This window comes from Microtus ochrogaster, chromosome X (genome assembly GCF_000317375.1).
Source record: "Microtus ochrogaster isolate Prairie Vole_2 chromosome X, MicOch1.0, whole genome shotgun sequence".
Lineage (NCBI taxonomy): Eukaryota > Metazoa > Chordata > Mammalia > Rodentia > Cricetidae > Microtus > Microtus ochrogaster.
The window spans coordinates 49,069,636-49,080,303 of record NC_022026.1 but is presented as its reverse complement, the minus strand read 5'-3'; the positions used below and the strand labels follow the sequence as shown (position 1 = coordinate 49,080,303).

At 49.1% G+C, this 10,668-nt stretch overlaps 1 protein-coding gene across 4 annotated transcripts in view; it reads left to right on the top strand.

The window, feature by feature from the left end:
• Phka2 (phosphorylase kinase regulatory subunit alpha 2) overlaps positions 1 to 10,332 on the top strand; it is an 89,978-nt gene extending 79,646 nt beyond the window's left edge. For 2 of the 4 annotated variants that reach the window (XM_026784854.1, XM_005358791.2), the window contains exons 28-34: positions 1,568 to 1,686; positions 2,546 to 2,575; positions 4,093 to 4,146; positions 6,481 to 6,651; positions 8,607 to 8,660; positions 9,356 to 9,556; positions 10,123 to 10,332. In XM_026784854.1, the coding sequence (XP_026640655.1) occupies positions 1,568 to 1,686; positions 2,546 to 2,575; positions 4,093 to 4,146; positions 6,481 to 6,651; positions 8,607 to 8,660; positions 9,356 to 9,556; positions 10,123 to 10,293 (800 nt within the window). In that variant the 3' untranslated portion in view covers positions 10,294 to 10,332. The remainder of the gene's footprint in view (positions 1 to 1,567; positions 1,687 to 2,545; positions 2,576 to 4,092; positions 4,147 to 6,480; positions 6,652 to 8,606; positions 8,661 to 9,355; positions 9,557 to 10,122) is intronic. The other 2 variants (XM_026784855.1, XM_026784856.1) reach the window with 2 other exon arrangements.
• The last annotated feature ends 336 nt before the right edge of the window (positions 10,333 to 10,668 follow it).

Genomic DNA, 10,668 nt, shown 5'->3' with positions numbered 1-10,668 from the left:
AACAAAGTCAAATTTAAAAGAAAAAGCAAAACAAAGAAACAAAACAAAATAAATGCCAGAGGGAGAGGGAGGGAGGGAGGGAGGGAGGGAGGGAGAGAGAGAGAGAGAGAGAGAGAGAGAGAGAGAGAGAGAGAGAGAGAGAGAGCGCAGAGCTGGGGACAGGTTACTAAGTGCTGAGGCTGATGGCATATGGTGGAAAGAGGTATGGCCTTGGGTCGTGGAAAGAGCAGCCTTGCCCCTGTTCTATTGTAGTACCACGCGCCTGGCTTTGGTAACTTTCCACTGCACCCCTGAGCTCTCTAGCCAGCTTAGCCTCTGCTTCCTCCCAGAGGCCTGGGTTGAGATCTTCTCTGTGCCCTGATTTCTATCCATCCTGGATGCTGCCGCATGTGTACCTGCACCCAAGCCGAGAAAAGGCCTGATGAGGGTACCACAGCAGTTGGCCAACAGCCACAGGAACCTAAGTTCTAAGCTCTTCAGTTGGCTATGCAGCAGTTTTGTCATTTTGCCAGGGACAGTTGGCATAGAGAGCTTGGCAAGGTCAGTATGGATCCTACACGTTAGTCAAGATGAACTCTTTAGAAAATCACAGATAGAATCAGGTGTGTGCCTCACTCTGAGATCAGATGTCATGCAGTCATTAGACATGCGAGAGAATGTGTAAAGCTGTGGAAGAACACTCACAGAATATTAATTGCTGAAACAATGAAGCTTGTTTGCATATTACGTATGGATATGTCATGTATATAATATAAAGTTTTTCTTTGTACACATATGTGACATTGCATAAGGTAAAAACATGGATCCGGAGGGGAAAATTGGCAGGATAATGAGTGAAATGTCAACAGATGTTACTTCTGGCTTCCTTGGGTGGTCTCAGTTTTCCACAAAGAAAATGTGTTTTGGGTAAGTAAAAAAATAGTTTTCCAAACCATTTCAGTCAGCCAACAGTTTTCTGCCACCCTGTTCTGTGCCTGCTGCTCAACACTACCCACATGTGGGAGTCTGAGTGTAACTGGCCCCCAGAAGCTCAGAGTGGCACAATCTAGAGGTGTGGCCTTGCTGAAATGGGCGTGGCCTTGTTGAAGGAAATGTGTCGCTGTTGGGTCTAGCTTTGAGGTCTCTTGCTTAAGCTTCACTCAGTGCTTAAGCCACTTCCTGTTAACCTTCTGATCAACATGTAGTCAGCACCATGACTGCCTGCTCCCTGCCATGTTCCCCACCATGATAGTAATGGACTGACCGTCTGAGCTGTAAGTTGCCATCCCAATTAAATGTGTTCCTTTATAAGAGTTGGTATGGTCATGGTGTCTCTTCACAGCAACAGAAACCCTAACTAAGACACCACACTTTCACACAGCCCTTCAGGCCTCATGGTAAGCCTGTGCTACCTACCTTCAGCACTGTAATCCCAGTTCTGCTTGGGGCAAGTTAGGTGTTCCTCTCATCAAGTTTACAGTCAAGTAGGGAAGAGGTACGGGCCTCAGAAGCATGTTGTCCATGGTGCCTCTCTCAAAGCAGGTGCGATAGATTCCCTAATAACCTCATTTGCGTGTTTCCCTTTCAGTGCACCCAATTCACTCCTCCACATCCAGCCCTGCCATCTCCATCCATGAGGTGGGTCACACTGGTGTCACCAAGACTGAGAGGAGTGGTATCAACAGACTAAGGAGTGAGATGAAACAGGTAAGAAGGCCTTAGCATGGCAGCCATAAGGGAGGAGTACACATGGTTCTTCTGCCAGGGCTCACCTCAGAAAGACAAGGGCATGAAGCTTTGACCTGCTCCCTGTAGAAGTTGTGGAATGGGAACACAGCCCTGTATCCCAGGAAGGTAACCTGTAGGCATTCACATGGGCTCATGCCCACCAATTGCTAGCCTTCGTATGCCGTACATGCACATTCTAGAATAACCCCTTGTCCATCTTTGTTTCTGTGCAGTCATGAGGATGGAGAAATGGATCAAAAGTTAAAAGCACTGGCTGATCTTGGAGAGGACTGGGTTCAGTTCCCAGCATCAACATGACAGCTTTTAGCTGTCTCTGAATCCATTTCTAGGGGCTCTGATGCCCTCCTCTACCTCTACAGACAGCAGGCACATGGAGACAAATACTCATATCATAAGATAAAAATAATTTTTTTAAGAAAAGTGGAATAATGTCAAAAGACACAACCATTTCTCTACCAAATGTGTTCTTCATGTGAAATAGCCAGGAGGATGTGGACTAGGGTAATCATAATACCTGTATTTCCTACCGTCCATAGTTGTCTGCTTTCTAACTCACAGTAGAGAGCTTTGGAACGGACCCTCACAGGTCTAAAGTTCAATACCATTTCGGCCCTGATGTGCCTGATACTGAGCTAGGAGATGACCACCACCCACCCTGAGAACAGTCTGCTCATACACTAGTCACCCTGGCTTAGGTCTGTGAGGCAATAAAGGCCAGCCCCTGAGGTGCGACCAGCTTGCCCTGGCTTATCAGAGGGAGCAGTGCAGCATCGTTAACTGGAAGCAGACTTTCACCTCCTGCTGTTTTTACTTGCAGATGACTAGGCGAGCTAGTGCTGATGAGCAGGTGAAGTGTCTTGTTCTGTCTGTCCTTCTCTGTGGTCGCTACATGCTCTTTCGGGCTTGAGCATGGAAAGGGAAGCTGCAGATACAGAGTGTGGATGGGCGCGTGGTGGAATGGCTCAGTAGCTCAGGCAGCCAGCCCCAGAGACAGGGAGCTGGATGAGAAGGCAGGAGAGATGACCTTCCCTGGGCCTTTAAAAAATCCATTTAGGGTGGCCAGTTAGAGCCATCATTTAGGGTGGCTCATTTTGTTAGTGCATGGTACTGATCAAAAGAATTCCATTTATCAAACTCAGCCTTTGTAAAGGTTCTTTGTGAAAGAGATGGCCTAGTCTCTGTCTCCACCAGCATTTCTGTTCAGAAAGAGGAATGTGCTCTGTAATCTCATCAATAGAGAGAATAAGGCTCCTGCCCTTTGCCTACCTGGGGAGATTTAACCCCAGAAGGAAAAAAAAAATGTTAGGACTCTGTGTATATCACCCTGCGATGTACTTCTTCTCTTCAGAAAAAAAAATTGGGCATTTTTTAATTTATAGATTTATTTTTGAGATGGGAACCTCCATGCAGCCCTGGCTGTGCCCAAACTCCTGGGCTAAAGGGATCCTCGTGCCTCAGTTTCTTGAGTAGGTGGGACTGCAGCTGCGCACTGCCACTTTGGATTCTTATTTCTAATGTTGCCATGTTTCTGTGACCAGAGAAAGTACATGTATGATGGCACACAGTGCAGGCTGCATGTTTTCTCCGAGCATAGACCCTCCAGAGTGTCTCATTTCCTTAGAAGATTCTCCAAACATCTTCCTTTGTCAGCCACTCGGTGGCACCGTCCCTCTGGCTACCCACAGCTCAAAAGCCTGATCCTGGGTGAATGTGGGTGGCTTCTTCCATTTAGTGCTGCCCTTGCCTGTGATGGGGGTGAAATGATTACCTTTCTTCTTTGTTGTGTTTATATTCAGTCAGCCAGTACCAGTTTTGTAGCTAACCACTCATATCAAGACGAGTGTTCGCTGGTGAAAATTTAACAGGTGTCATGGTGTTGTGTCTACTCATTTTTGCAAGCATACCACAGACCAGTATGCAAATTCAGGGTGCCATCTAGATTCTTAGATGAGGAGAGATGTTTATGGTCCAAGGTCATCAGCCTGCTCTCCACGTACATTTAACAATAATCTCCGGGATACCCGTCGGAAGACAGGTGTTAGTGAAAGCTAGGAATATTTTGACCTCTACGGTTGTTGACAGTGCAACATAAGACATTAACATGGCTGTGACTTTGAAACGTGTGTCCTAGTTTGCTTAGGCCTGCTCCACAAAGGAAAGGAAGCTGGTAATACTTGCTATTTAGAGCCAAGCTGGGCTGCAAGGGAGCAGTGGGCCTGCATCTGTCACTGCTGCTTAATCAGAGCCTCGCTGGGCCGCGTCTGTCTTCAGTCTCTGCTTTTCACGCTGCTGTGTCTTCACAATAACTGGTTGCATCTCTTGGTGTCACTGCACGTGACTGAGTCTGTTCTTTTTCTTTTGTAGTTCTTTCCTGTGGGCCAGGCTGTGTCCAACAGTTTACATTCCTTCAAGTCTGCGGTAAATCTGTGTTGGCATCGCTCCCCTCCCTGTGTCCTCCTCCATGTCTGTACTGTCCAAGTTCTCTTGTGGCCTTACCCATGCTCCCACCTCGTCCACACTTATATTTAGGGTGTCTATGTGTGTGCACGTCTGTGTCTGTGTGTGCACGCTCACACTTGTGTAAGGTCACGTGCAGTTTTGGATATGGAACTGAGGACCTCCCACATGCTAAGCAAACATTCCAGCACCAAACTTCGCCACAACCCTCATCCCTGACTTCTGAAGGTTTGAGTAAAGGCTAAGGCAGTAGTTCTCAACCTGTGTGTCACAAACTATTTGGGAAGAGGTCAGACAATCCTTTTATAGGGGTTGCATATCATTTATCATACCTGCATATTAAATATTTACATTATGATTCATAACAGTGGCAAAATTGCAGTTATGAAGTAGCAACGAAAATAATTGTATAGTTGGGGGTCACTATAACATGAAGGGTCACAGCATTAGGAAAGTTGAGAGCCACTGGGTTAAGGGTTTTCAGTTGACACTGAAGGTACGTTCATCTGTAAGTTGGAGAAAATTCTAGAAAAGTTTAAATATTCTTGACCTGAAGTTTATTTGCCATCTCATGCTCTCAGATCTTGGCTTATAAAACTCAATACAGTGGGGTGGGGCATGCTTACCTTCCCAACTCCCAGGGGTTTCTAGAGTCTTCAAAACCCTGGTTCTATGCCCGTTCCTTGATTGTTTTGCAGTGCTGAGGTGGAACTCAAGGATCTGAGCATGCTAGGCAGGCGCTCCACCACTGACCCACATCCCAGCCCTCCTGCCTTTTTATTGAGTGTTGAGCTGCTGCCCTGGGGCTAGCTATCATTTTCTACTCTCTGGCCCTAGCTGAGCATGTGGCCCTAGCTCAAGTGGAGGCCCAGGAAATGTTCTAATTGCAGAGACGAGTCTGAATCTGCCTCCCAACGCCAGAAGGAGAAAATCAGCTGAGTCACTGATGAGTGTGGCTGTAATTACTTTTATTTGCAGCTAATTGTTGCCTTATTTAAATGGCAGTAATGAGCCCAGCAGAATAACCCAGCCTAACTAACTGCCTCTTCAAAATAAGATCTGTTGAAGTCAGAGTGAGTTCTGAAAGAAGGATCCCACCTCCTGCCCTGCTAGCATGCTTAATATTTGGATTTTATTTTTAAACCTTCAAATTTGATGTTGCACACTGAGAAACAAAAGTGCCAAACAGTCCAAACAAAAGTGTATGAAGCGATATGTGTTAGCCTTGTCCCAACCTGAGGGGTCTCTCCAGGGCACATCAGCGTGACTCCCACACCTCATCTCTGCCTGGTGGAAGGCCCTTCTCCATCCTGCCCCCAGGGGTCAGCAACCCTCCAGCCCTTCCCCTGTAGAGTCTCGAGAACTCTAGCCTCCCACAAGGAATTGGAAAGCTGCCACCCTCTAACCCTGGTCAACCGGTCCAAGCTGAAGGTCACCATAGCCTAGCCTTAGAAGAAAACTCAGGACCAAGAGCAGGACAGCAGAAATAAGGATTGGAAGGCAGAGGTAGAGACCCAAAAACCAAGGACCCTCCCCGCCACTAAGCAAGGCTTCCTAGTTGACTTTCTGCTTTCGCTTCCTGATCCTTTCTCCCTGTATAGGCCTGGCATTCTCTGTTGTATTCGTCATATGGGGAGGTGATGGTCACTTCCTTGTGGCACTGCTGAAGGAAATCAGGCCCTTGGGCCTTTGCCCCCACCCCAGGTTGTCTCTCCTTCCCACCCAGCTCATCTTCTCTGAGACCACCTCTCCCAAGTACTTGCTTCCCTTAAAATAGGCTTTGCATGCCTGGCCAGTGACCTCTGAGGGAGTGGCCTTCTGGATGACAGATGCCCTCTGAGCACTCATCACAAGCAACAAGGAGTCTCAGGGGTCTTTGTGTCTTCACTGGATGAGTGGCAGCAGATAGCTCTCTCGGGGAAATTATGTCCCCAATGACGCAGATCAACTGGTGGCGCAAGCACAGGGCACAGGCGGCCTCAGTCCAGGTGCTATCACAGCGGCTCTTAAGCTTGGCAATGCCAGCCGGATAGCAAAGCCCATACCTAGATCTGTTTGGCCTCTGTCATGTGAGTCCAGGGTCTCCTGACATTATACTCCTTCTTAGGGCCCGGGAAGAACTACTGGAGCAGAGCATGAAAACCTAAAGCCAACATCAAGTAGCCAACAGTGTGCAGTCCAAGAGCCCTGTGCCCCTGACTAGGTGACATGTGGAGGGAGACTCTGACTCGCTTTCGGAGCTGCCCTCCAAGGTGGGCACCTGCTTCTGAAGGCCAAATGATGTCTGTCTTGCAGAGGTCCAGCACCCCATCATCCCCAACGGGCACATCATCTACAGACTCCGGGGGACACCACATGGGCTGGGGTGAGCAACAGGGCCAGTGGCTGCGCAGGAGAAGGCTGGATGGGGCCATCAACAGGGTCCCCGTGGGATTCTACCAGAGAGTGTGGAAGATTCTTCAGAAGGTGAGGTGGGGGCTGAGGAAACATAGACTCAGGGGAAATGAGCCAGACTCCACCTGCCCTCAGGAAGCACAATGACCGTGCCAGGTAGCGAGAAGCAGTGGGCTCTAGAACATGTGGCCCCAACCTTGAATGACTCAGCCTGGAGCAAGGGCTCGCTGCCTTGGCCCTATGGCATCTAACACTAGGTAACTATACTATGGTGCTGTATTGTGCACAGTCACATAGGAAGCAGTGTCTGCCTACTGATTGCCAGTGGCATCTCCTGGCCCAGACACGGCACCAAAAGTAGCCTCAGATTGTCAAATGGTCCTGCAAGACACGACAAAATAGGAACCCTGGTTGTGTGCAACCAACTTAGACGTAGTTTAGGATCATAGAAAACTAAAGATAGACAAAAAAACCGAAAGGACAAGGAAGACTTTGACCGTAAATGGTGCCATAGAGGTCCTGCGGCATGAACTCTGGATCTGGCTCGAGGCTGACACACATGGCACTCCTATCATTCAACAATGTGATGGAGCCCCTGCTGCCTGCTAGGTCTTGGGAGTACAGAGAAAAGATTCTAGCCTCACTCCAGGAGCCATGTGCCCTGAAGGCACACTCTCCCTCCTGCCCTGGGCTACCCGTTTCCACGGCTTGACGGTAAAGCCCCCAGAGCCCCTGCTCCTTAGCCAGCTGCTCCTGTGGCAGTGAGATAGGGCTGTGCTTCCTTCCCATCTGCCTGGAGGCTAAGATTTCATCCCAGTGTGAAGTTTGAAACTGACAGGAAGTGACATCCACAGACTACACTGCACCACACATACACCTGAATGCAAGAGGGGCCTGTCTTAAAGGCCTGCTGCTGAAGTTGGGGTAGCGTGGGAAGACGGGGCCCCACAGTCTGCCTTCTCACACGTTCATACTCCCCAGGCTCCCCCATGGAGGGCAAGTATGCCTCATTTAAAGGCTCTGCAAAGCAAGACAAATTTCTCCCCCTCCCCCATCATTACATTTTCGCTCGTTTCACAGTAGGAGAGGAAAGAACTGCTATAATCCCAAATGAGAACACATGCCAGCTCCTTTGTGAAGTCACAGCCCACTGTGTCTTTCTGCAGCAGGTGCCCAGGGCCAACCACAGAGCTTCAGTGCCTATGCCCTGTCGGCCAAGGCCTTGCTCAAGATACACTAGGGGGAGGCAGAGCGGGTATGCCCTCTGAGCCTGCAGAGGCCCCAGGTCGACCCTTCAAGATTTTTGTGGGGAGCCCCCGGGCCGGTGTGAGGACAAGACAGCTGTTGCCAACTGGAGGGTAAAAGATGGCCAGTTAGACAAGACTTAGCCATTCTTTGAAAATCTCCTAAGTCTTCTTGGGGCACCATACACTTCCGGCTAGACTTTCATTGGCCCAATACCAAGATGCTTTTCTTATGAAAAAGCAGCATTTTGTATTGCGCCCCATTGGTATTTCTATACATGGGTGTGCGTGTGTGTGCATGTGCTCCAGCCTTTTGTGATTGGTGCTTATTATAGAAATCTCTAAAATAGATGGCTGCAAAGGCGCAGGAGCATAACTTCACCAATGGGAGCCATGAAAATCTCCCTTCATTATGGCACCAAAGGGGGCCTGGCAGGCACCCTGGCCTAGTTGCCAAGTGCAATGCAGAGTCTCTTGGGAGGAGGACGCAGCAGCTCCCTAGGACATTGTTCCTGCACTGATCTGAAAGATGCCTGCTGGTCTCCCTAGAATTGTTCCATCGAAAACACAGCCTGTGGGCAGTGAGAACAACGCTCTAAAAATAACCATGACAGTCTGGCATGTTCCAGCCCTCGTGCAGATTTCCAGGGCAAGGAAAGTTTGTGTGTGTGTGTGTGTGTGTGTGTGTGTGTGTGTGTGTGTGTGTACACATGCATGAGTGTGTGAGCAAGCATACACTTGGAGTTTTCTGGAATCTGACTAAAATATCTGTTCTGCTTCTAGTGCCATGGTCTGTCCATCGATGGTTATGTCCTCCCATCCTCAACAACCCAAGAGGTAGAGTAACAAAACCCAAATACCAGCCCCTCCATGGCTTTGCCTCCTGACTGATTCTTCCTGGGCCTCCCAAGTTTTCTCTGTGTAGCCAGGTCATCTGTAGGTCTGATCACATCAACCACTTCACCCTCAAACTGGGCAAAAGTCCTTTCCTGCCACCCTTTCTCTCTCACTGCCCTCAGAAATACCATTCACAGACTATCTGGGCCCTTAAAACTCCACGCAGACACTATCCCACACACGCTAGACACGTGCAGGGGCCACGCCACCCACACGCTGTCTTGCCTGTGCTGTATTCACCTCCATGCATTCTGGGGTATCTTTAGCCTTCCAATCAGGAGGCACCACGCCTTGCACGTCCAAGCATTCTTTAAGAGATTTTTGTCTTATTTTGTTTTTTACCCTGCCCAAGGTACCAGACTTTATGCCACAGGGAAGTTCTCTTCTTTTTAAGAGAAATAAGAAATGGTCCCTGTTCCCTAGAAGTCACAGTCCAGTAGGTAGACAAAGGGAGCTAGAACAATGCCAGCTGGCTCTTGGGGAAAAGCAGTCAGCCTCTGCTCCAGAGAGCATCTGTTAGAGAGTCAAGACAGTGTCCAGAAGCCAGGCAGCTCTTGAGCTGAGCCCCAGCTGTGCTAGGGGAAGCCTTGTCTGTCCCAGATCTCACCCTGGAAATCTACTGATCCCTTTGGTAGATGACCCCATATGAGATCAAGTTTGCTGTCCATGTGGAGTCCGTACTCAACCGCGTGTCCCAGCCGGAGTATCGGCAGCTGCTGGTAGAAGCCATCATGGTACTAACACTGCTCTCAGATACGGAGATGGACAGTATTGGAGGCATCATCCATGTGGACCAGATTGTACAGCTGGCCAATCAGATGTTTCTGCAGGACCAGGTGGGTATGACTAGGCCACCCACTCACCCCGCTGCCAGAGCTGTGGAGTCAGTTTGGTTGCCATTTATCCTTGTTGATGCTGGAGATGGCGTCCAGTTGGAAGGCATATACTCAAACCAGGAAAATGTCATCCCAGATGGTGAACAAATGTCAACCATTTGGTTAGGAAATGGAAAAGTGGCCACTTGGGAAATCAAACAACCTTTGGGGAATCTGGTGTGCATTAGTGTAGGTTTTATTGCAGACACTACCACTTGCCACATACCTGACTCTTGGTAAACTACGCACCCTGTATACAATATTGAGTCAGGGAAAGAAGCTGTCCTCTCGAAGAATTAGTGCTGAGCAGCCGAAGAAGGACTCTGAGGACACAGCATCCACAGCAGAGGCAGACATTGTCATGCATTCCGCCACCATCTTGCCTGCCTCATGGCACTGTGAGGTCTACCCTCCAGCCCCCAGCCCCAACCATCTGTAGTCCAGCAGAGCGCCTCTGATGTGCAGAGTGCTTTACGGAGGAGAAAGGTAGATTCCATTCATTTTTTCCCTGCTTTTTCTGACTGCAGGTATCATTTGGAGCCATAGACATCCTGGAAAAAGACCAAGCCACGGGAATTTGCCACTCCTTTTATGACAGCGCTCCTAGTGGGGCTTATGGTACAATGACCTACCTAACGAAAGCAGTGGCTTCTCATTTGCAGGAACTGCTGCCCAGCTCTGGCTGCCAGATGCAATAGGGCCTTAGCCATAAACATGAGCACCCTCTGAAAATGTCATTTGTCCCATAGCTTCATTGGGAATTTCCTTCTGCCTTCCACCCTAGATCCCCTGTTCTGTCCCCAAAGCATACCCCATCAGAAAGCTTCCCAGGGAGCAGATGGCAGCGCTCAAGCTGCAAGCAGTGTGTGTTTGAGTCACTGATGAAGCCGATGAATCCCCCGCTCCCTTGAGAAGCACCCTGGGATCCTTTGTAGGTTCATTTCCCTGGAACAATTGTCGCCGCATCTGATCTCGTGGACGCTGGGAAGGAACCAGAAATGGGTCTCTCCTGAGTGCAGAGTGAACTGAGAAGCCAGCTTAAATTGGCTCTCCCCAAGAGTTACAGAAATAGG